Source organism: Colletotrichum abscissum (genome assembly GCF_030869225.1).
Source record: "Colletotrichum abscissum strain IMI 504890 chromosome Unknown Scaffold_45.1, whole genome shotgun sequence".
NCBI lineage: Eukaryota > Fungi > Ascomycota > Sordariomycetes > Glomerellales > Glomerellaceae > Colletotrichum > Colletotrichum abscissum.
Genome location: NW_026850376.1, coordinates 138,180 through 162,533, shown reverse-complemented (window position 1 = coordinate 162,533; position 24,354 = coordinate 138,180). Strand labels below are relative to the sequence as shown.

The 24,354-nt window shown below is 52.4% G+C and overlaps 6 protein-coding genes across 6 annotated transcripts; all 6 read right to left on the bottom strand.

Moving 5' to 3' along the window:
- Nucleotides 1–73: 73 nt before the first annotated feature.
- On the bottom strand, nt 74–1,218 carry CABS01_13463 (ABC transporter; the record flags this gene model as incomplete). The annotated part of the gene is made up of 2 exons (XM_060546805.1): nt 74–566; nt 623–1,218. 2 exons carry the CDS (start codon nt 1,216–1,218, stop codon nt 74–76), a joined length of 1,089 nt encoding a protein of 362 aa, XP_060394865.1.
- A 1,845-nt stretch (nt 1,219–3,063) lies between these two features.
- On the bottom strand, nt 3,064–4,353 carry CABS01_13462 (uncharacterized protein; the record flags this gene model as incomplete). The annotated part of the gene is made up of 1 exon (XM_060546804.1): nt 3,064–4,353. One exon carries the CDS (start codon nt 4,351–4,353, stop codon nt 3,064–3,066), a length of 1,290 nt encoding a protein of 429 aa, XP_060394864.1.
- Nucleotides 4,354–8,133: 3,780 nt separating this feature from the next.
- On the bottom strand, nt 8,134–10,944 carry CABS01_13461 (arrestin domain-containing protein; the record flags this gene model as incomplete). Its single annotated transcript, XM_060546803.1, has 2 exons — nt 8,134–8,937; nt 8,992–10,944. 2 exons carry the CDS (start codon nt 10,942–10,944, stop codon nt 8,134–8,136), a joined length of 2,757 nt encoding a protein of 918 aa, XP_060394863.1.
- A 2,188-nt stretch (nt 10,945–13,132) lies between these two features.
- Nucleotides 13,133–13,390, bottom strand: CABS01_13460 (uncharacterized protein; the record flags this gene model as incomplete). The annotated part of the gene is made up of 1 exon (XM_060546802.1): nt 13,133–13,390. The coding sequence occupies one exon, from the start codon at nt 13,388–13,390 to the stop codon at nt 13,133–13,135; it is 258 nt and encodes an 85-aa protein (XP_060394862.1).
- A 7,974-nt stretch (nt 13,391–21,364) lies between these two features.
- CABS01_13458 (NUDIX domain-containing protein) lies at nt 21,365–22,009 on the bottom strand (the record flags this gene model as incomplete). The annotated part of the gene is made up of 1 exon (XM_060546801.1): nt 21,365–22,009. One exon carries the CDS (start codon nt 22,007–22,009, stop codon nt 21,365–21,367), a length of 645 nt encoding a protein of 214 aa, XP_060394861.1.
- A 1,042-nt stretch (nt 22,010–23,051) lies between these two features.
- CABS01_13457 (uncharacterized protein) lies at nt 23,052–23,741 on the bottom strand (the record flags this gene model as incomplete). The annotated part of the gene is made up of 1 exon (XM_060546800.1): nt 23,052–23,741. The coding sequence occupies one exon, from the start codon at nt 23,739–23,741 to the stop codon at nt 23,052–23,054; it is 690 nt and encodes a 229-aa protein (XP_060394860.1).
- Between the last annotated feature and the right edge of the window lie 613 nt (nt 23,742–24,354).

Sequence of the window (24,354 nt, the reverse complement as noted above, 5' to 3'; positions counted from 1 at the left end):
ATCTCTTCGTTCACTTGATCTATCTAGAAAAAGCAACATTCTATGCTATATTTCTATGTATTCGGTCGCATGTTTACAAGTCGTCAACCAAGGGGCTGAGTCCTTGGGCGGAGCCAATCTTGCTCTCGAAGAAAAGCTTTAGTCTCTCAACACGCTCCCGATCCGCCATGAAACGCTCAAAGTCAATAGGGTTCGTAGAGTTGACGTCCATCAGTTCCGGGAAGCCAGCGGGGGCAGGAATGTCCTTGCGGACGCTCCACATGCCGGTGTTGTTGGGGCTCTGATACTCCTCGCTGAGCAAGAAGTTGTGGAGAAGCTTTGCTCCCTCCTTGTGGGGGGCGTCCTTGAGAATCGCGGCGCGCTGGCCCCAAGTGACGAAGAAACCATTCTTAGGAATGGAAACATTGAAAGGAGCAGTGGGTGCTAGTCCGAGAGCGCCGGTGAAGGTGACGGCGTATGAGTTGTTGGCCTGACCCATGACGGTGGTCGGGGTAGCAGTGCCGCGGACCCAACGAGGGTTTTGGGCGAGGAGATTCTCGAACCAGCTGTATCCGTTCTGCTGCATACTGCTTCCAATTAGTATTCACACATAAAGAAGTATTTATCAGAGGTTGTTGCTTACGCCAGGTCGAACGCATAAAGAACGGCATCATCGTCATTCGGGTAGGTAAAGACCAACTTGTCCTTGTACTCAGGCTTCAAGAAATCCGAGTACTCGACGGGGCCTTCGGAAACCTTTTCGGTGTTCCAGATGTTGGTCCAACCAAACACAACAACCGCATACCACGAAGCCCATACATCACGGAAGCCAGGGTGGATCTTGTCAAAGTCCAACGGTTTGTACCGCAGCAAAGCACCTTCCTGGTCCCATCTGGGATAGTCTTGAAGGGTCTGAAGAATGACGCTGTCAACGTAAACGTTGCCTTGCGACAGCTGGCGGTCGATGTCGCCGTCGATATATTTGGAGATGTCGACGGTGAGGTTAAGGGTCATTCCGGGGAAGCGCTTCTCGAAAGCTTCCTTCAGAGCGTCCTGTTGAGTCTTCTCATCACCCCCGTGCCAAAGAGTAACGACACCACCTTCAGCGACAGCAGCCTTGTGAATGTCGTCAATCGTGCGGGTCTCGACTTCGGGGGCGCCGTGAAAGTTGAGGAGGGTATCGTAGGCTGCAACAGATGTGGCCAGAGCAGCCGAAAGAACGAGTGTGGGCAGAACCATTTTGAGTTGGGACTTCAGTTGGCTTTGTGTAAAAAAGAGTGACGGTGATTTTGAGATGGTGTTTAGGTGTGTTTTCCATCCGGCAAACACTACTTACTTATATTTTCAGTCCATGAGACTGTACGTATTGGCATCAGGGGCTCAAGGTGCACTGCGTTCCGAAAGCCGAGCAGGCCTCACGTTCCGAACTCCACAATAGACGACTCGTGTACTTGTAGACTGATGTTGGCTGTTTTCATCCAAGTTTGGTAAGTTGAATGTACATGACGCGATCCAGATCGTTGGTATCCCGGTCAGACTGCCTACCCCTTCCCAACGTCACTGCACCCCGGGCCAAGCTAATCCCCAGCGTTCGGATGAAGGTAACCACTCAGCCCTCTTTAGCGTGGATTCGCAATATGTGCTTTCTCGGTTACGCTTATTATGACCATTGTTCAGACGTGGGGTCCTTGCAGCTTTAGGTCACATCGCCCCCTAACATATGGCCATACTCTCCTAGTGTGCCGTTGCAACGGTGTACTATGTCATCGGTATGAGCGAAGTGAGAAAGATGTCGGCTACACCGTAGCGGTAAGCCCTCTCTTTTTAGCATATAATTGATTCTTCTACATACCTAGACTATGTAGTTCCGACTCGTGATGACGGGAACTGAGTGATACCAGTACACAAACTAGAGTTAAGGCTAAAGCTGTCACCCTCATCGGTGATGAAGTCAGACATCTAAGTCTGCTATGAAGCGCGTACGCCGAGAACACCCGAAATCAAAATTCAAGATCACATCAACACATGATCTTGACGCAGGACTGGGCATTACTAGCACACCGGTGGGAACCGCGCGGGTTCGCAGGGATCTTGTGCTAATGTCTGGAGGCATTAAGCAGATGTGGGTTGATGGCGATCGAGGATCCCTGCAGCCCAGCCAGATGAACGAGGCCTTACCGCAATTGGCAAAACTATCCAGACACTGCCGGCCTCGAGCACCGTGCAATCTGGGCATTTGCGTGTCTTCAAAGTTGGTAACTGTGCCATTTTCTTATTCTCATTACTTAACGAATCAGTCTGGGTATTGGTCATCTCTGAAGAAGAAATAGTCAAAATACATCCGTGAACGTTCAATGTCTCACTGTGACATCTCAAGGGCTACCTTCATCCGAAGAATAAGCAACTAAACTGACCCATCTCTTATGTAAGTTGTCGCCCACGCCGACTGTGGTAATCGAAGTCTTGAATCCGTTCATCATTGCAAATGGGAGTTCGATAAGGCAGGCGATACTTCTTGTTCAATGTCCAATGCTTAGATGCAGAGAACTTCATTTCAAACCACAGTACTCAACGGCCCCCGCGCATTCCGCACCACGCGTCAGTCGTCAGTACCATTCTACCACGACAGCAGGAACGCTAAGCGAGTCAAGAATGACACTACGTAACAGAAAACCAATCGCAGGATGATTTCCCTTGGTAAACACCACAGGGCTGTGCTACATAAGAAGCCTCGCCCATGATAACTGGAACGGCACGATGGAGCCAAAGCAACTGAATGATGAGGTAAGGCGAAATATCGTTCACAGCTTTATCTGGTCGTACTCATGCTGCGTGCTGCATGATCTTATCATCGTGCAGGGGCTTTTGACGATCAACGCAAGGATTATTTAAGCTTGGTGTTTTGGTAGGAGAAATTCTACGAGAGTAATCTTGCGCAAACCTTCTCTTTATGATAAGCAGCTAACATCAGTTATCGGAAGCAGTATTTGTCCGAGGAAAAACCAAGCATCTGAGGCCCATTGCCGTCTCTGTGCGCTTTTGCAAAGTGAAGTTAGAACCCAAGCAAATGATATCACATCAAGCTCAGTGGTCTAAGGCAGCAGCAACTCGTTTGAGGCCTTCAAGTAGCAATTCCTTCTTGTTGGAAAACACGATCCGGAACCACCCCGGCTGCTCGGCGCCAAACTGTTTTCCTGATGCCAAAAACACCTTCTTGTCGAGCAACGCCCTCATCACCTCTGTGCTGATATCCTCAAATTCTGCACCCGGCCGTCGTTCACGGTAGGCTTTGCCCAGATCAACCCACAGAAAAAATGCAGCGTTTGCCCCAGGTGCGTACTTGATCCCGTTCTCTGTAACCCAGTTGGCCACCAGCTCAAAGTTTTCTTGGAGCTTGTGCTGATTCTCGTCGATGTAGCCATCCACCCATTCGCGATCATCGAGAATGTTGGCCGTTGCGTGGTCAGTAAGGCCGGAAGGTGAGCTGTAGATACCGACCGGGGTCAAGGAGCTATGGAACGACGAATTGTGCTGTGAAATGATGGCGCCAAGTCTGATACCGTTGGCGCCGAAGTCTTTGGACATGCCCCAGAGAACGTGCAGTCGATGGGCCTCCATGATGTCTGTCGTACTGATGGAGAGGCAAGATTCGAAAGGAACCGGCGCTGGTTGCGTATCGATTGTGTTCTTCCAGACAGAGAGCGCGTATATCTCGTCACTGATGAGATGCATATCGTACTGCTGGCACAGTCGCATCAAATCGACAATGGTCTCCCGCGGATAGCAACGTCCGAGGGGGTTGTGAGGGTGACATAAGATGAGGGCGGCAATCTTGATCCCCTTTTCCCTAGCGAACAGCAACGCTTCCTCATACTTCCGGACCGCATCCAAACCAAAAGGGTCAACTTCGTGGAAAGGAACCTGCACGAGCTTGCAGCCCGTTCGATACTCAACATCGGGAAGGAAAGCTCCGTAGTGGGGTTGGCCGAGAAGGAAGCCTTCGCCAGGGTTGCCCAATGCCCAGCAAAGATGTTCTATTGCCGAACTGCAACCATTGGTGACGGAGATATGTTGCGCTTCGACGGCCGTTACTGGATGTAGTCGCTCAGTGAGAAAGCGCGCGAGTGACGCCTTCAGACGCTTCGAGCCGGTCATGCCATCGCCGTACGTGAACGAGTGGTTCGGAACTGCTAGGTTCTCGTGAATATGCTTCGACAGTCTATCGTGCATGAGAGTATTTTCCGCGATGCCCAAGCTCACGTAGCCTTTGGGATTCGTTTCCGGGTCCCAGAGGTCCTGGACGATCTTCCATAGAAGCATGCCATCGTCCGGCTTGGCTGCGATGCTGCCGCGAGTTGAAAGGCCGTGACTCATTATGAAGCCGAAATTGCAAGCGCAGTGAAGAAAGTCTACTGATCAAAAGACAGAGGACGACTCGTGAGAGGGGATGCAAGGCATTATTTAAGAAACCAAGAATGACTCAGTCATGATAAGGCTGGTTGTGAGGGCAGAAGTTCGTCCCATTCCCCGCTCATAAGAACCCTTAAGGCGGAACTAGTCATCGATATGCATGGATGTGGGGTCGCAGGCAGAACCGCATATTGGTCTGCAGACTTCTTCTTCGACGATACTCACATGATATAATCACTCGATGACTTGGGGCTTCTTGATACAAATTACTCTACGAGTAAGCAGACGATCTACAATCAGAGAACCAGACCTACTCCGAGGCTAGCAATGGTTCCCAATTAACCAGCTCCGAGGTTGCCATCTCAAGTCAGTTCCGGTGCGATCCACATCAGGACGCAAGATGTTTGACCCCTTGTTTGTGAAGCCTTCCCAAACGGATACCCTCTTCTAGAGGTGATATCAAACACGATATGAGTATGGTTTTGCCGCGAAATGCAAGACTTTGAGCTGAATTCCACTGAAATATGAGGACTACGGCCACTGAGGCCTGTCGATCACTAGCTGGGTCGACATAAATATCATCAACTTTCCTTGCCCTCGGTATTGTAGATGCGGACTCTGTATCGAAGAATGAAATTTTGAAACGCACGAGTTCTGGTATGATATTTCTCAGATCCTGGGAAAACAGACGTCATGATTTGCTTCAGGGAGGTAGTCCTACCATAGCTTCTGCTCATCTCAAAGCTCGATGAAGTTGTGCCCCTCAGTCTTTATGAGCTTGAGGCAGGGTCCATGGATTTCTGCATGGGTCCCTTGGCAGATCTTTTTGCCTTTGTCGAATTCAGAGGAACATGAACAGACCACCGCGCACAATCTGCTGCAAATTGTTGGACCAGTTGAACCTATCAATGCTTTTCAACAACTAATGTACTGCTCTCTTGCAACACGTACCTTATGTAGAAATTATAGATTTAGATAGAAATATCATCAACCTAGCAAACAGCTCTGTAAGTGAGATCCCTGCGTAAAGAAACGATCGCCTTGTACCTCCAACGGTGCCAAGTATTAGTCATGTTCTTGGAATGGTATAGCCAAGGTTCGTAGGGTTTGACATCGACTTCTGGGTTCTAGTCACTAGACGAGGACTCTTGAGTTTTGAAAATTGATAAGTAATCTTTCAACCTCGACGTCATGTTAAGGAAGACATTACGTGTAAGGAAATCGTGCGCCGATCGCCCTCCCCTAACTAGGGAAAAGTATTCCACGTTCATACTTTGGAAAAGTCGAAGCGTTCAACCAGCACCTCATGATACGCGCACTGGCAGCGAGTTACCAGGTGCCAAAATGTCGTCCACATCCCCGTATTCCACCATCAAATCTCCCTAGTCCTCACTCCAAGTCTACATGTAACCCTCGAAACCCTAGACGACACCGTTCTCCCAGCCTGGAATCGGTCACCAGATACACGTCTAGTCACGAACTCGACAAGTATGACTTATTCCTCCAATAATGTCAAATTTGAAAGATCTCCGGTCACGTTAGACGCCAGGGTTGCATAGCCTGTCAAGGAACAACACTACCCCTTGTCAGTATAATTGCCTCAATTCTAGACCACAACACGTGCAGCTTCCAGGATTCCTGTCCAACCATGAGCCCAGGCTCTTTAAAGATCTGAGTAAGCAGCCTTGAAAGATCGTCGTGGGTTGGTTGTAATCATCAGACGAAACTGTCCCTTTGGTTTTCCCTTCTCCTTCCCTCAAAGCCTCGGCTCGGGACCAAGTGGTGACCACGTTTCTAGCGTCGAAGTCTCTTCTTCGAGAAAGAAACCACTCCGCAAAGTACATGGCAGTCAACCTCATTCTTCCGCCATCGAGATTGAAGTTACTTGCAGGACGATACGCTACTTACCAAACCCACAGCCGGCTCCGAGCCTCGACCTTCTCCCTCTCTGTTTTTCTCCATTCAACTCCAACATGTCCAAATCTTATCCCGGCATTTCAGCTCTGAACGACGCAAACTCACTTCATCCTGCTCAAACTCTCTTCCAGAAAAGCCTAGACCAACTCAAGCAGAATACCCTCCACTCACACCGCACGGTATCCCAATCCCCCTTTCTCACCACCATCGGAAAAGCCAATCCCCAATCCCCAATCCAAAAGTAAGAACCCCCGAATTCCGATCCCGCCGTCCGCACGAGCGTTCCCGTCAATGCCATTAACAACATTTGTCTCTCCCTTCCTCTCCCCAAACTCAGAGGGCCCTTCTTCCTACCACAATGATAATTCCAAAAGCAACCTTCGCTACTTTCACTCGGAAATGCGTACCTGCTACGATGGATACTTTTTCCAAACATGAACCTTGTCAAACCAAATATCCTTCAGCTCTTCGCAAATCGATCCTTTCAATGTTTCCTGAATTCTCAAAACTCCGTGTCCGCGGTGAGGTCACACTCCCACCCGCTCATGAAACAAACGCCCCCCCCCCCCCCCCCCCCCCCCATCAGCTGAAAAAGACGTTTGCCTCTCCTCCAACATGGGCAGGATAACGTTAGAGTTCCGGCTACGGTTTCGCTTGCCGCTGGTCAATAAAGATAGTCGTCACGCTGGTAACCTCGTTCATATACATGCCCTCTACCCTCCAAACACGGGACCAGGATCCTATGGCTCTCAAGGGACCCCTTCCCAAATAATCCCCCGTCCATGACGACATCTCACTCATGGCTCATAGGATTCGCAGCCAAACGAATTCGAACGTAAGCTTTTAAAGTGATTACCGGAATCCCGTTGTTCCCCCTTCGATCCCCCGTTGTCAGACTCTCGATTGATGGACGGCGCTTTCCGGTAACCTCCTAAATGCCAATCGACTTGACTTTCCTCCACGTGCCCCGAGGAAAAGACCACCAATCGATCTTCGTCCCTCGCCCCCTTTTCTCGCAACCCCCGACCCCTTGAAGAAACCCAAACCACGGCAGTCCTCAGCGCCCCCTTTTCAATCGTTTACCCTGTCTCCTACGGGGGTCCCGCCGCAATCTCTAATACCAATAGCCGTCGGTGAGAAATTACATGCACCGATGGGTCGGGACTGGGCCGATTTCACATAGCTTATAGAGTTCTTGGTGTGGCGAGAAGCACCTCGATTAGGAGAAAAGCCAAGTAATTCAATAGCTGGTCCTGCTGAACTGGTCTGATAGGTGCCATGCCGAGCTGGGTTCAATGTAGTGCACCCTTCAGCGGGTGGTTGATGTTATATGCAAGTGATCAAGCTACGTCCAATGTGAAGTCCGCTGAAAACAACATGATAATAACCAAGTGCCATCGGGCGAGATCATGAAGCATCACAATCACTTAAGAGAATCGTGTGCATGATGTAAGGTATTTGTCTTCAAGTCCAGTACATATCCAGGGAATCAATATTCACACAGAGCAGTAGACGTAGAGTCCAGGTATATATCCCAAAGAAAAGACAACAAGAACGCCAGACTGTGTTCCTCCTGGTACTGCTCGCATCTAACGAGCATACATTCCCCAACCGAAACCCATTCCCCTTCGTGAATGCGCCGACCAATCCTGATGAGGATGCATTGGTAAGTAATTTTTTAGTTGTCGTCTCGATGATCCATAGTTATGATGCAAAAGTAATTCGAATGTGTCCTCTCCAAGTCTTCATCGTCCAAGTTTCTCGTCTGATCATCTCATCTCCTCCAATTTGTTACAGTTCTTTTTCTGTGATATTACAGCATTATGTTCAGTTGATTTGCGGGTGGACACCATCCCTGCGCAAGTTTAAGTTGGGTAGAGCGTCCATTCTTAGTTCGACGGGAGGGCGCTGGATCTCCATACTGCGGCTGGGAGCGCGCCTGCCGCCGGGTGTGCGAGGGTGCGCCACGTTGACGCGCCCTCCACGCTCAGTGATGCGAGCCGGGCCCTCATCCGAGTCAGAGTCTTCCTCGGGTTCGTCGTAGCCGTAGTCAGCGAGACGAGCAAAGTAGTCTGCCATGCCGTCAACGCTCGGCGTGCCGACAATGACATCGTACTGAGGTGGAGGCGTCTGCAGCGGAAGCTGATCGTTCTCGGCGGGCGGCGGGGGCGTCTCAGCATCAAACGCAGGCGGGTTGTAGGACGGCACGCGAAGTAGGTGAATGGGTCGGGGATGTACGTCGGCGAGAGGGTCAACCGACGTTTGGGAGTTCGGCGGCGACGACCGGCCGGTACCGCCGGTTGTAGGTTGCGGTGAGGAGGGAAGGTGGGCGGCTTGTGGGGGCGCGGGAAGGTTACCAGGCGCCTCCATTACGGTGAGGGCGCCGGTTGAAAGATTGTTGGGTGAGCCCTCGGATGGACCAGAGATAGTGACAGCATCGGGGCAGCCGCAAGACGTGTGACGGCTTTGATTCAGGCCAACATCGGGGCCTGAGTACTCGGGAAGAGAGGTGTTGGCTTGGGTAGCGCGGCAGTTGAGTACCGTGAACGGTGAGTCGATGCTGATCTCAAAGTGACGGCGTTTGGTACCGGTGGGATCCTCAGGGTCGAGGCGGGAAATCCGCATGACGATCTTAGGACGGCTGTTAGTCGTTGCGAGTAATCAAGTGGATAAAAAAAGACTTACCTTGATCCAGTGGTACACATTGACATTCTTCCAACTGCAATCGGGGTGCAAGCGCATCTCCTTGCTCTTTGCCATGGTCTCACAAGTCGGCAATTGAACGTTCATTTCAATTTCGGTGGACCCCCAGTAACTCTCCAGTCCAAGATCCAAGTCACCCAAGATGTTGTCTACTGGTTCGGGGAGAGGCTCGGGCATGACGCCGTGTCGAGAGGCATCGGCTGCGCGCCGCATGGCTGCAGATTCTCGGGCCTCCCGGCGCTGGCGGGGCGTGAGCTCACCACCATTGAGTACGCGAACATCCGACGACGCATAGGCAGGGTCTAATGGCTTGCCAGCAGTCTTCTCGAGCAGGAGAATCTTCCTACCCGGATCTTTACGGGTAACTCTACGGTCGTTGGTCCAGTATTCAATCGATTCGGTGACGAAAACCTTGAGTTTGTGAACCTGAACCTTGGCAAGCGGCGTGAGCTTAAAGGCAATCGGGATTTTGGTGCCCAAGGGAAATGATTTGCCCGAAATGATAATGTCGTAGTGGAGTTGATCCTCCCATTGCCTGCTAATTGAGATGGGTTCCGTCATTTCAAGCGAGAGCTGGTCTGGCACGCGGACGATGGCGACTTCCTTGGAACCGTGAAGATTGGGCTTGAAAGCGCCAGCTCGCTCAACGGTTGCCTGCAGCTCCCACTTCACCGAGCCATATTGAAGCTTAGTTGTCTCCAACTGATGGTGGTCGATGGGCAGCTCAAAGGTGTACTCATAAGTACCTGGGTAAAACACCTTGTAACCCTTTGCCTGGTTGCCGCTGGGGTTGTCGCCCTTGCCAAAGCTCCTCGACTGGTTTGACTGTAGAGACAGGCGCTTCAGCTCCTTGGCGGTAAGACCCTGTCGGTTAGGCGGTATTGAGAGTAGCGAGGGCGACATCGAGTTGCGGGGAGAGCTGGAGGCGAGGTTGGTTGAGGAAGAATTCGTGGAGCTGTTCTTCAATGTGTAGACACACTGATTCCCGTACTCGGTCTCCCACCCGTCGTTTACGGCGTTGAAAAAGGTCAAAACTTGCGTACGCAGCGACTCCTCCTCATAGAGGTCGACTTTCAAGGGAGGAATTCCTTCGGGCCATTCGGTGCGAGCCTTTCCCACCAACTTCAAGCTCACACCCTTGATCTTGATGTTTTTCGTGACCTTCAATTGCAGCTTTCCGCGAAGGAGAGCTGTGCCGCCTTGTGAATGTTGTCTGTGGCCGTCGTGGTCGAACCCAGTCAAGAAAATGTTCGGTTCCGCCATCAAGATCGAGCAGCTGACGCCGCTGCCATGGGCGATTGGCTTGGGGATCTCGGTGACCATTGATGTTACGTTGCTCTTTGCGCTCCGTACCGACATCAAGCTGTTTCGCTGCCCGGGTGTGTTGTAAGTAGAGCTCATCAGAGGCGGCCGCAGGGCCTCGCTCATGGCGGCAGATCGTAGCGCCATTGTGTCTTCGTCCGGAACCACCAAATCTACCTCACGATAGGTAGAGAGTCGATTGAGAATGCTCGCGGCTCTGCTGGGGGGTCTCGAAAGCGTGGGCCTGGAGAGTGTGGATGCGCGCGACGTAGAACGACTCGGCACTTGTTTTTGAGAGAGGGAGAAGAATTGCTTGATGCTGAACTTCAATGACGTCTTGCCCAGCGCTGTTGTAGTTGGGGATACTGCTTTTGACGGTTTCCTCCTCTTGACAGGACGTTCTGGTTGTGGCCGTAATTCGTGGGGTACAAAGCCCGAGGGCCACGAAGTGATGTGTATTGATCGCGGTCTTACTTGGCGAGCACGGATGGGCGGCGTTGGTAGGCGATTTTGTTGTGTAGCGGGAGGATCGAGAAGATATCTGGGGCAGTAGTAGACGCCGCCTCGGGTGGATGTGGGAATCCAGTTTTCCGTACGCCGAGATCGCTCCGAATCTGTCATGGTGGCCGGCATTGTTAGACACCACTGGTAGGAAAAAACATGTAGCGTGTGGCCGAGTGACAAAGAGTCCGGAATCACTCAGCCAGAAAGTGGGCGCGGTATGCAGAGTATGTATAAGAAATAGAAGAGAGAGGTTGAAGTTTAAGGTATGGAGTTTTAGAAAGGGCGTGTGTAAGGGAAGTTTCCTACGGTCAGAGACAATAGGAGAGTGGTCTGGGGTACTGGCCAGATTAGGTGCATGAGATGGTTCTATGCGCTGGCAAAAAGCAAGTGAGGGTATCCATAGGAAGAGGAGACGAGGATGTGTAGGTCGGGTCAAGGAGTGTCGGGCATCGAGGCGAGTTAGGGATGATGGGGGTTTGAGGTGGGATGCAGGGTTGCCCGTGATAATGTGCAGCGGTGATGGGACACGGCGCGGTGCGAGCACTTGCTGCACATGGAGAGACAGGCATGGGGCATAAGAAATGCGTCGTCTTGGTCTTGGGAGACAAGACTAACGGCCGGTAAGGCAAGGTAAAGAAAGGCGTATGGAGTATGGAAAGGTACAACGAGATGGAGATGGCGCTAGGCGGGACGGGCAGCCTCAGAATGTGAGGGAAAGGTACTAGAAGGAAAATGCAAGACGTACCGGTTGAGCAGCGTCAGAGTCAGGCGTGCATGCGATCAGTCAGTGACAAGAGCCGGGTGGAGGCTTAATCACATTCCACCCTCGGACCTCCTGAAGGAAAAGCAAGATCTCTGCGTCTTGTTTGGCGGGAGAAGAAAGTCTAGTTGCTAGGTACAACGGGAAGATCAGTACGGCATGCGGGTGCGGGTGCGGGATAAGGTGCGTGTGAGTGCGTGAGTGTGAGTGTGAGTGTGAGTGAGTGAGTGAGAGAGTGTGTGTGTGTTTGTACAGGAACAAGTAGCAGCCGTGGTGGGAGGAGGGAGGGAAGAGAGATCAGAAGGAGGGGAGAAAGTGTGGGATAGACGAGAGCAAGGTGGGAACAAGCATCGAAAGTCTCCAATCGAAATTCAATTCTCATCCAGTCCCGGGGCGGCCAGGTCAAGTCGGCAAAGATACCGCAGGACACTCTCACAAGTCCGGACCAGTCAGGCTCCGTCCGTGTTGAATGGATGTCTCACGTTTTACCTTCTGACTGCCTCAGTAGAGTGAAGATGGGGAGCCCCGCGCGCAACGCCACTCGAACTGTTGAAGCCTGAGAGACCTGTGAAGGTACAGAAGGGAGGGGGGTGAGTGAGGATTCCGTGATTGCAGTGACTGGTGGGGGAAAGAGCGATGAGATGGGCCAGAGAATCGATAATCGACGAGTGAGATGTTGACGACAGGGAAGATGTCGACAACGATGAGGGGTGTAGGATGGGGGAAGAAGGGAGAGGCAAGCGAGGGCGAGGCGAAGCGGTTAGAGTCGATGACCCGGGAACTGCCCCTGTTCAGGCGGGGGGAATATGGAGATGTGAAATGGTAGGCGAGAGCTAGAGAGTACCAGCAAGGCGAGCGAACAGCAAGAGAGGTACAGTTGAGCGGAGCGCACGTACGGTGAAGAGAAGTGTGTGAATATGAGAGTGAGAGTGAGAGAGAGTGAGAGGCGGAGAGGCGTGGGCAGGCAAGCCGGAAGACCAGGTACGGCAGGGTAAAGCGGTCGCGATGGTTCACTGCTGCGACGGTATCCCAACCTCAAAGTTCTGGATGCCGAATGGAAACAGTGGGAATTGGCTTTGTCGCGCAGCGTATCCAACGAAATAGTAGGATTGGTTGTGACGGTAGACTCAAGCAGCATGCAAGGATGCTGTCTGGCGGGGGAAGAGACTCTGCGACGCGGCCACGGTGAGTGGTGTGCGGTGTGTGCGGTGTGCGCCCTGTGTGTCCCCTCTTCCAAGGATGGGTAACTTGCGAGCTTGATTTGGGGCGGGAGGAGCAGGACGAGGGGGCCAAAGAAGGACGGATGGACTTCTTTTCCTTCTTCTGTTTGGCTCTGGCCTTCGCAAGAAAAGACGAAGCGACGGGGGGTATATTATGGGTTGAAATGAGATGGGACGTTTGGGAAGAGGGGAAGAAGGAAAATAGTGAATAAGGTAAAAGAGCAGGGCAGGGGGACGTAGGCAATAGGCATAGCTTACAATGGCGGACGAGGCGGGACGAGATGGAATTGAACGTCTGAGTGGCGTGGGCGATTAGTAGCGAATGTCTACGTAGGTTCTAACTGAAGGTATGTCGAGGTTTGTGGACTATTGCCCTCGGGTATAACGGGAGACGAAGGATAAGACGGGACGCTTGCGGAATTCCAATGCGATAGATGGCTCTGGTAGCTCGCGTGTGTGTGTAGGTAGTTGTAAGAGGAAGAAGAATATTATTTACAGACACCAGGAAAAGGACGGCACGCAGGATGAGCTGAGGTATTCGTAGCGCGGAACCGATGGAAGAGACGGCATTGGCAACCATGAAAGTTGGCGGCATGCGCAACTATTGCCTGCCAGACCTTCCTCGGTACGTATGGTGGTTTGAATCAACTAGGTAAGGTATCCGTAAGTAGGCAGAGCCCAATCCGATCCAGTCCAATCCAGTAAGTGTGTGGGCAATTGGGAGCAGACTTTCTTCGTCTTCTTCCAAGCATCTGCAGGCCGGCCGGATGTTCAGGAAGTCCTTGCTCAGAGCTTGCGTGAACGGATGATCAACCTATGATGTATTCAAGGCCTTGGTATGACCCTGGTTGCTGCCTCTGAAATTGGGGTTTTTTGTTTTTTTTTCTTTCTCTTCAAATTTCCAGTGTACGCAGCTGCTCGTTTCCAATAGAAGGGCAAGGGACTTCTGAATTGTGGCTCCGCGCTGGGCCGGGCTCGGCTTTCCTGGCGCCTCGGCGGATACCAATTGTCTGGCGTCCTGCACTTGCAGAGTTGCATCTGCCCATGTCTTGCTGGAGATGCAGGGAGTGGTGCGAAACAGAGAGTGATGACGGTGTCAAAGTGAATGTCTTTCTCCTCTACGTTGTGTGAGTAAGCAGTGGCTGCGCATAGCCGGGGAAGACTGGGAATCCAGCCAAATGCGAGAGAGAAATGCAGATCAGCGTGGCGAGTGGTCGGCGTTGGTGGAGTTTGTATTCGTGGCAGTGTGGCTGGTGCTTGATAAGAGAGAGAGAGACTCTACCGAATATTCGACAAACAAATGTGTGAGCAGCCTGCGTTCTACTCCGTACACATGCCAACTATCGGCAACTTGCATGTACATACCATCTTTACCTCCAGTCTGCCGCTTCACCCATAGCTCTTTGGCTCTTTCTCATATTTGACATGAAGCACGACGTATTCGGTACAGACAAGTGTGACAGTCTCGAATCCGTTTGGTCGCTCCCCAGGGCACACCTGGGATGTTGTCGAACCATGCCTTGCCGCCTGCTGTCTATCGGGACTCATTGGCAAGCAAGACCTTGGCAGGTCTATGCGATGAGCCGCGATCCAAGGGCGTAGCCGCAAGCAATATCGGGCAATGATGCGCCGTATCATCCGTTGGCGAGTACATACTTCTCAATGTCGAAAAATAGAGCGATCCTCTTTTCCCCCGGCCGTTATTGTTGATATCCTTCTGGAAGATGAGAAGAAATGCTTCGGTAATCACTACGGTGGGTCAAGCTCGAGCACAGCCGTCACGACGTATCGTGCCGCGGCCACCAAAAGTCTCAATGTGCCGTGTCAGCGCGTCTATTGCGTCCTAGTGCCGTTGTAGTCTCAACTCTGTTCTGCCTCTTTTGACAGATCAACGTGATCTGGCACCAAATCAGTTAGGCGATGAGCAGATCCCCCCGTCTGCCGAGCTTCGGCATACGTGCCGGACTTTTTGCCCGCCAATTGACAAATGATCAAATGTTGGTTACTGAGCAACATTGCCCTGGCCATTTCGCAGATGTAGAACTGAGGCACCGACGAACGGCGAACGACAATTGCCGGAGCAATCCCTTTTTCCGTGTATATCGCGTACGCTGAAATTCAATGATTCCATATCCCAAGACTCGGCCCGCAATTCACAGCTGCGGAGCCACGGAGACGCTGTGTGGTGTTTTCGCAGGTACGAATCCTTTGCCATTGTAGGTAGGGCAATGCCAAAACACGCGACTTGATGGGATGGCTGGACTCTTGGAGGCCTGGCATGAGTATCAAATGTCTCTGACTTTCAATGGATGGCCGCCGCGGCGCCGAGACTTCCAAGAAGTACAAGACCAAACCGCCGTAAACCCTGCGTGCCCTGGCTGTCCTGTGAGATCCCCACGCCACCCTCATTGGTCCTTTAGAGAGTCATGCGCTACACTCTCTTGGAAATCGCCATGTCCGAGTCATCTTGCGAGAATAATGGGTGTCGTCCCACTGAGATGCTTGATGGTCTGAAGGTTTGACACTTGACAGTCCGAAGAGTGTGTGTGAAATGATGGGATGCGGCGAAGGGCAACGCAACACATTACCGCATGCTCAGAGGTTGAAGGCAGGGTAGGTAAGTAGTTGTGACTCTGCAACTTTGATTGTTTGCCTGTGCACCAGTTCCCAATCGTGTGGCGCCAAACGGCCATGTTTCACTCGCACGCCCGTTTGCATCATGGCCTTCTCCATCTCCTATTCTCTCGCATTAAGACGCAATCTCTGCCATCTCAACTTTGGTGTTCCAAACTGTAGAATTCGGGCTGGCCAGGCTAACCTAGGGCTCATTGCATTGAGCCTAGTGGCTGGGGTGTCAACAGGGGGCCACGCAGCACAGAAAGTGCAGTCCAAGGTCTTGACTGGCGCTGTTCCTTGGAAGAAAGCTGTTCCAAAGCAGGCCTAATCGGAAAAGAGGAGTACGTATGGCGGAAGGAGGGTCTTTTGGCTTCTCGACATGGGAAACCCCAGGGCAACAGTATGCCACGAACTGGCCAGTGAGTTGCGGGCGGTGAAAATTGCAGGGCTGACGATGACTGTTGAAAAAGGGCATCGAGGATATCCTGGCGGGCTTAAGTGCGATCCTCCGCGATCTGTAGGCTCTTCGATTGGGGCCCAACGACGAGGCCTCGATGGAGCTTCTTATTGAGCTCGGATTGCTATGCTACAGTCTTTGTTCTGCGTACTCTCGCAATACATTCGAACCCACGTATTATCAAGAGTTGCTGGCTCGCTCGAAAACTGTGAGTCCCTTACAGCAGCTACCATGGCGGCCGTTGAACGAAAATGCCAAGAGAACACTTGCGTAGTTCCGGGTTGGAGGCAGCGGAAGATTCGCACCCGGCAGTGTGGGGAGGCGGAGATAGGGACAGTAAGCTTGTCAGCGCGCCAGGACGGGCCGGTGCCTGATAGACGACCCTAAAAAGGGAGATGATGACGGCACCTTTTTTGCTGGGTGCAGCTGTCTGACATGGCAGCCAGTCAAGGGCCAGAGTCTTGAGAGCCACAGCATCCTGAGAGCGCCCGAGACAGGTGTTTTGCGCGCAACTTGGTTGACAGACCTTTGCGAATTCGCAAGGGAGTGGTTGGCTATGACCTAACAGACCGCAGACGCATCATTGCAACAGAGTGCGAGTCAACCAAAGATGCGCGTGTAAGGCAGGTCTCGTGTCCGGGTCAGTCTGGCGAGGCCATCAGATCAAGGCACAGAGCAGCCTCAAGAGCCTTCCTAGAGAGGTGGTGGGCGGGTGAGTGCGAGCAGGCCTGCGGCAGGTTGGGTGACCATGGACGAAACAAGGCTCTAGCGCGAGATTTGGAGGTCGACAAGAAACAGTAGCGCGGTTATGCGGCATGCAGTTGGTTGTGAGTTGGTTGGGAGTACCGCAAGTAGCATAGCATGTGGTGTCTTGTGTCTTGTAAGTGCATGTGTAACCGTGTGAGGGGATGAGTCTGCAAGGTCGAGGTTGAGCTAGCAAGAGTCGAATAGATCATATTGTGAGCTGTGTTCCACTCCAGTGCCTCCGCCTAGGTTGAGCTGAGCTGGGCGACGTCCACGCCGTGCCGTCGTGCTGTGCAAGCCGGGGAGGAAATCAAGGACAAGCCGACGCAAAGTGCGTCACTGCATTCGCGGAGGATGCTGAGCAGAGTTCGGGCAAGGGGTCTGAGGGTTCGCGAGTGAACCGAAGCAGAATCCAGACGCGGATCCGAGCGAGGCTTCTTGGAATTGACTCGAAGTCATCGCATGGTTCGAGTTCGTTTTCTCAGCTCCCCACGTGAAGTAGTAGGTAGGTAGAGTCTATCCATATCCCTCGTTTCCTCGAGAACGGACTTCAGAGGGCTCGGTAGGGCCGGAAGATCCACATTACCGGTCGGTCGTCTTCCGAAGCCGGTGAAAGAACAGAAGAAAAAAGTGAGCTGACAGATGCCTTTCGGGACTAAATGGAACCAAACACACACAATAGAGTGACGATGGGAGGGGGGACAAACGGCAGAGCAACAAAATGCTGACTGATGACTGATGACCGAGGAATCATGAGCGAAAAGGGAAAGAAGCACATGGGGATTGGAAAACTCGACTGGGAAGGTGTGGGGAAGTCGGCATCCACAGTCCAGCTGGCTGCAGCCAATGCCACGAATGCAAGATCGAGGATCGACGCCACTGAGGTCATCAGCAGCTAGGGAGTGGGGCCGCGTGAGTCGCGGATTCGTAACCTCCTGCACCTTTGAGGAAGGTACGTGGGTACCTATGCGCCTGCAGCACTGTACCGTGTAGATGCAGGCAGTTGTAGTGTAGGTTGCACGGCATCTGGCTCCTGCCCCGCGGGAGTGCCGGCCAGCCGCAATTGATTTCATCAAGAAAGAGGCAGGAAACAATCAGCCACAGCTTCAAGTTGCAACAGAAAAGAAGGAGCAGTACGGCTGTACCTACCTTCGCAAAGCAGGTAAGAAGCACGGCAACACATTTCCGCATCGTCACTGCCACTTTCAGGCGTACTGCAGTCCCAGGTCCTTCAGTAAAGCAAGGTACCTTCGCAATCTGGGCACCTAGGTGAGGTAGGCACAATCGATGTTCCTGCCACGCAGCCACAAGCACTTTGGCACTTCCGCATCCGTGACGCCTGCTGCATTGGACTCCGCGGAAAGCTCGCCGCAATGTGACGCTGCTGCTGTCATCTGCCATTCATTGTCATCCGCGATGATAACGCACCATCAGATTTCTCACTTCTCCCCAATTGGCAACGATGCATTGTCAATGTCAACCCACGTCCAATTGCGGCGGTCAAGCTCGAGTCGTCCCATATTGCCATCGGGCGGGCGTAAGAGACTACTGGGGATGGAGTACGGTTACGGTCCGTACAGACTACAGAGTATGTACAGTCTGAGTCGCCAAAAACAACAAACAAATCCAGCTGGTACTATTGCCATGGGTCACCAGCTATCAATCAAGGCACACGCAGAGTCGTATCCAAATCTTGGGACTGACGACCTACCCGAACTAGCTCACCGCAAATCTTCACGACAACAACAGCGAATCCCATCACCCATAGCCTCACCTCCCGTCAGTGTCACCCAGCACAAGGCGAACTAGTAGAATGGATATCCATCCGCCTCCACGAAGCAACTCGCCACAGCTTAGGTACCAAGCCGCCTGTCAAACTTATCAAGCCTCATCACGAAAGGACTGGAGCCTGAGATAGGTATTGTGATGGAGTCCAGTCCTTGGACGAAACTGAGACCAGCATCAAGAGACCGTGGATACTCACTACTGTGCCTCATAGATCCACAAAGTCCCTGGTTTTTTTTTGGTTTTTTTTTCGGCATCATGAGCCATCAAAGCTTTGCAGACCCCACGTCGTTCTTCAGTAGTTCGCTCTCCTTCTCCTTCGCGGGGTGTCTTGGATGTAGGCGCGCCGATCATGGCTTTTCAAACCCCGGCATGCCAATAACCAACTTCAGCGGAGCCCAATGAGCAGCCTCACCAACCATCCCACCACATCCACATTGCAGGTACAGATACGGAGTACAGTCTACGAAAACCTACAGACGAATAATCCAGACTATTTCCACTCCACGGATCATCTTTCCTCTCCGGTTCTGCCTCCGACTGGGGATGTTGGGACTCACCGCCCAACGACCCCTCATTGCTCAAGTTCGAGACTCAGCTCTGTTTCCTTGCCGGCTTCCCCAAAACGGCAACGCCAAAGGCCACTCACTTTTGCGCTCGCCTCATTCGTGTCATCCGTTGCTCGTTTCTGTCAGATCTACGCCATGGAATCAACCTCTGTCAGCAATAGATTCCATCTCTTCGAGACCCCCCTTGGCAATGATTCCGCCTCAATCATTGGGACCCTGCGCTAGGAACCTGACTAACTGTGCTAATTTTCCCCTACGCTGCTACAGGGTGGAGGAGGACAACGGCTTGGGCAGCCCTGATGATGGTATGCGTCGGGCATTGCCGATCATCGTAGTAGCGCCATTTCCACCTCTGAAGCTCAGGAGCTATGGAGCTGGCCTCAACAACGACGACACTACTACCTGTACACTACGCTCCACGCTATCACGACAGTTCTGCACCACCGAGCCTGAGCCGCAAATGACGAAGTAAATCCGCCACGGTCGCTGTCCGGGCCGTGTAAGGCTCTTAGTGGGCTGTCTGCAGAGGTCTAGACCCGTGCTCCCGGAGCTCCGGCATGACCGGTGTGCCCGCTTGGTGTTCGCACTTTGAGGCTTCTGAGCTCCATCAAGTCATGTCTGAAGCTCGTTTGACGCGGTACGCTGCTACCAGGCTACGGTCCTAAGCACCTTGAATCAAGTCGAGCAACCAAGCCGCTATCGCGTTCGGCATGATATTGACAAGTCATCGCCTCCAGCGGAACGCCCTACTAGGGAATTCAAATTGCCGCCAAACTATTGTTGCTCCACGTTCAAACAAGATGCATTCATTAGATCGGCAGAGGCCTCAAAGCCCCAAAGCCTTTGCTTCGCTTTACCTTGCTCGCTTTGACCCTGGAGTGCACCCAGCCCACGAACTACCCCTGAGTCGAACAGGGCATCTGCCAAGTTTGTCAAGTCCTTCCTCTCGAACGTGCAGGCTTGCAGATGCATGCACTTTGGTACCTGAATCGCCGATGTTGCGAATTCTGCGCCTCAATCTACCGCCGGCGTCGGGCCGCAGTAGTGATCCCTCGGCCCATTGCACGCAGCAAAACGCTGTCTCGCTTCGGCTCCGCCCTGGCGCCGGCATCTCTCGCCCGAAGATCAGCACTTCATAGAAACACCATGGGCCGACGATCATGCCCAGGTTTGGGAGCATCGCGGGCTTCTTTTGATATTTCAAAAGTTGATGATCTTACGGGTAGGATCAGAGTCAACTTTGCAAGATGGGGAGAGCAATTCTTAGCACTCAAGGTAGGCAGCAGCTTATTGGCGATCGCTCCTGTAATTGCTTACTGAATTCCTCAACCCATCATCTTGGGAGCGGTTTGCGCTGATTGGCCTGGCAATTATGGCAAAAGCTCCGATTGTTCGCAAGACCCAGAAAGGATTCAGCCGCCACGTTGCGACCTTTCGTAAACATAAGGGTGTCGTTGGGGCGTCAGCTGACGCTCATGTATCCATGTTTGACATGAAGAAGGCCGTGGTGACTTCTGAACCCCCGCCTTTCACTATCATATCCTCGTATGTCAGCCGACACTGTTTATCGAGATATCGAGTATACCAGCTGCCACTTCATACCTCTGGGCTCTTCACAGTCCATCCAAGTAAAGCTATCTTACACCCAGAAGCTATTTGTCCCCTTGCCAGGCTGAAGTGCGCCAGATGCGCGGTCTGGCAGCCATGGTGAAGCTATCTCTACTCAGCCTTATGGAATGGTTGAACGCCGATGAAGGAAACTTTCAGTACGCTGCGCTTCTTTGGAGAACTTCTCTTTTCTCTTTCTGAGTGCCCTCTATAAAGTATTCCATGTTGACCAGCGGCTGACACTCACCGGGGCTATGAAGCACAAGATTGTTGTTTCTTATGGCGACAGTGGCCGTCGGCACCATATCTATCGTGAAGGGCCTTGGACTCCGGCAGGGGCGGGCTACTGAGCGGTACCCTGAACTGAGAGTCATGGTGTTGTGAGCATAAAGGATGTATGGGTGGGTTCGGCTTTGGTGTTATGTCTTGATTATTAGATCCCTAGGGATTACGGATGTATCAAGGCGATGATTGGCAGAGTACATGAGAGCGAGTAATCCATCACGAAGGCAAGAACGCCATATTGGCTTATGGGAATGCATTTGAGTATCCAAACGGTATGCACACTCGAGTGTCTTTCATTGATGAAATCCTCATTATGGTTGTCTCCTTCGTCTCACGCAATGATATCCTGTACTCTATGCCGGAGCAATACTAACTTCGTAATGGTGTCGATTCTTTCTGATATTGCCCCAAGAGCCTCATCTATCTCTATAGTTCCTCGTCCTCGTTGACATAAAGGACAACCGACCATTCTGTGCTCGACAACTCCTCACCAACCATGAACCCTCTAGACCTCCTCTCTCCTCCTCCGGAACCCATCAAGAATCAACCTCGCCATCTGCCCATTCGTAATCGGGATCTCCCTCTCCCCAACCCTCTCCCTCCTTACCTCCTCCTCAGAAGCCCACACAAAATCACAATGCTCCTCCGGATCGATTCTCACCATCTCCTCCACCCCTCTCCCCCCATCACCATCATCCCTCACCGTAACCTCAAACGCAAACCGACAAAACACCCTCGTCCCAGTCCGATTCGTAAACACGCTCCCTGGGTCCTTCCCCTCCCCCTCGCTTACGATTCTCACAATCTCCACGGCCTTGAGCCCAGCCTCCTCCCACAGCTCGCGCGCGCACGCTGCAAACAGACTCACGTCCTCTGGGTCCGCTGCACCGCCGGGCGTCTCCCAGCGTAGGGGCATGCTGTCGTGGGCGGCGCGCTGGAGGAGGAGGATTTTGTTGGTCGAGGGGGAGAAGATGAGGGCGCCTGTTGCGAGGCCGTCCCATGATTTGGAGTTTGCGGTGAGCCAAGTTGCCGCGGGGATGTTGTAGGATTCTAGGGAGGGGGGGTAGGTGAGGTTGAACGCGGGTGGTGGTGAACGCGGTTGAGGTTGGGTTCGTGGTGGAGGTTGAGCGGTTTCGGGGTTGGATGCCATGGCGATGATGGTGTTCTTTGGTAACTTTTGTCTGCAAGGCTGTCTTTGCTGAGGATTGAGGCGAAATTCTGGTGATGTGATGTTGCTTCTATTCTTTTCCGGGCCAGATGAGGTGACGTTGAGTGAAGTCGAGTGAGGTTGTGCAACGTTGTGCGGGTGCGGAACGGAGCTTGTTTTGTGGGGGATTTTTGGTGTTCTTTCCCGGAGCGGTCCCAGTTTTGCGGCTGACGATGGCCGCCTTGCGGGCTGACTTGAGGGCGGACTCGCCGCTGGTGCCTGGGACGTGGAACGAAACTTCCGAGTTTCAAATTCCTATTGTTCAGAACATTTGAGAATGTCGAGTTAAGGGTAGGTGTTGGGCAGGCGTCAGAGTCGAAACTGCATTGAGTCAATTCCTCTTCCAGTCTTTTACGTGTCGCGATGCTGGAATTCTACCTCAATGGTCCTGAATGCTTGACGCTTTAGTGTGGTCTCTTCTAAAAGAAACGCTGGCATCATGATGTTCTTATTTGAACAGTACCAGACGCTAGGTACTTGAAGGGCTAATTGAAGTTTGTTGATTCGCAAGACTTCCTTGCCTAGAGTACAGCATCAGATATGCGAGCGACCAACGAAAACGCCTTGAGGCAGACAGACAACTACACCAGAAGTTCATAGGAGGCACATCATACATAGAGGAAGGCAAGTGCACCGCAGTGGTAGTGTTGTTAGCTGCGCCTTGCTTGAAATGTACGTATCTTGATCGTCTTACTCCTTAGATCATGTGTCAATCTGTTTATCATATCTTCCTTGACTAAAAGCCTGCCTGAATATTTCCCTGTGTTTCCAGTCATAGCTCCAGGAAACTCAAGCCTTGCCGTTGATTCTTCTATCGCTCACTCTAGACCATGAAATGATCTCACAGTGGTGTCTATCACTCTACTTCGCCAACCTGAGGTATTCCAAGAACCACGGGCTCGTGAAAGGTCCCCAAGAAGACGAGTTCCTCATTATGCTCAAACCATAATGTAACTATATCAACTCTCTTTAATTGATAGATATGTCACCACCGCCACTGACCACTAGTTGCAATTCGACCGGAACCTCCTTCCCATCTCTGAGATGGATCAGCGCCTTCACCTCGAGGAACCTCGGCAGCGCCAGGTAGCCTCACCTCCCCCTCCCTCGCCTGTCCAGGACACAGAAGCACCGGGGTAGCCTCTTCGATAACATGTCCAGCAGCCGGATTCTCGCAACCTCCCCAAACGGCAGCCACCCGATCAGCAGGTCTCTCCTGGCCGCGCACAGCAGCAGGAGGATACACTCTCCCAACCTCACCACCACCATCACCACAACCGCCGGCGCCACCTACCTCCCGCGCAACAGGCTCAACCAACTCCCCCTCCATAGTCTCCTCCGCATCCTCCAAACCTCCTTCCTCACCTGGATGAAACTGGTTCGGCCGCGGGCAGCGCCGATGTCTCCCGCCACGACGCCTCTTTCTCCCCTTCCTCTCCATCCAGACGTCGTCCTTTGAGGGTCGGCTCTCGAGGTCTAGTTCTAGATATCGGGCGATCTTACCCATGATTCCGGTCGGCATGTGGTTGGTCTTACCTTTTGGGTATACTAGGCATTCTTCGCCGCAGGGGATGTCGTGGGGTGAGTTGCGGGCTCGCCTGACTGTTCGTAGTCTGCCCCACGAGGGGTTGCCCTCTCGCTCTGTGGGCTGTGGGGGTAGTGGTGGTTCGTCCATGTGAGATGTAATCAAGTAAGGTCATTCTAGCAATGGGTTTGTGGTGCTCTTGGAGGTTGGTTTGAGCGGGCTACTCCAGTCTTAAGAAGGAGAGGCCAGCTTTTATAGCAACACTATCGTCAAGAGATTCACTGCCCAGAGCTTAGCCTAATGGCAACGACCACCACATGTCACACATTCACTCGATGCCAGCGACTTCATTGACGAGATATGGGCGTCTGATTGCTGTATGCTAACCCTGCTTGCTATTGTGAGCCTCGCATGTCCATCTGGTAGCCGCAATCGCCATATCCCTTTCCCTCATGATCCCATTCTGAGCCCTGAATACCAAATCGTTCCGAAACCAAACCCGCGATGCCAACGGTAGACAAACTATGCTGTCTATTAAAGGCGGGGGTGAAAAGAAAACCTAGCTACCCATGCAAGAAGCCGATGCACGACTGCCACATGCTAGTCATGTGTATTAAAGTGCAGGTCTTGCGAAAGAAAAGAGAGAAGCAGAAGTGCCGTAACCGATGAAGAAAGAATTATGAATGCTTAATGGCATAAGTCGAATGTCATCCCACAGAAAAGGAGAGTTCGTATGCCAACTTGATTGTTGTTGTTGCCACGT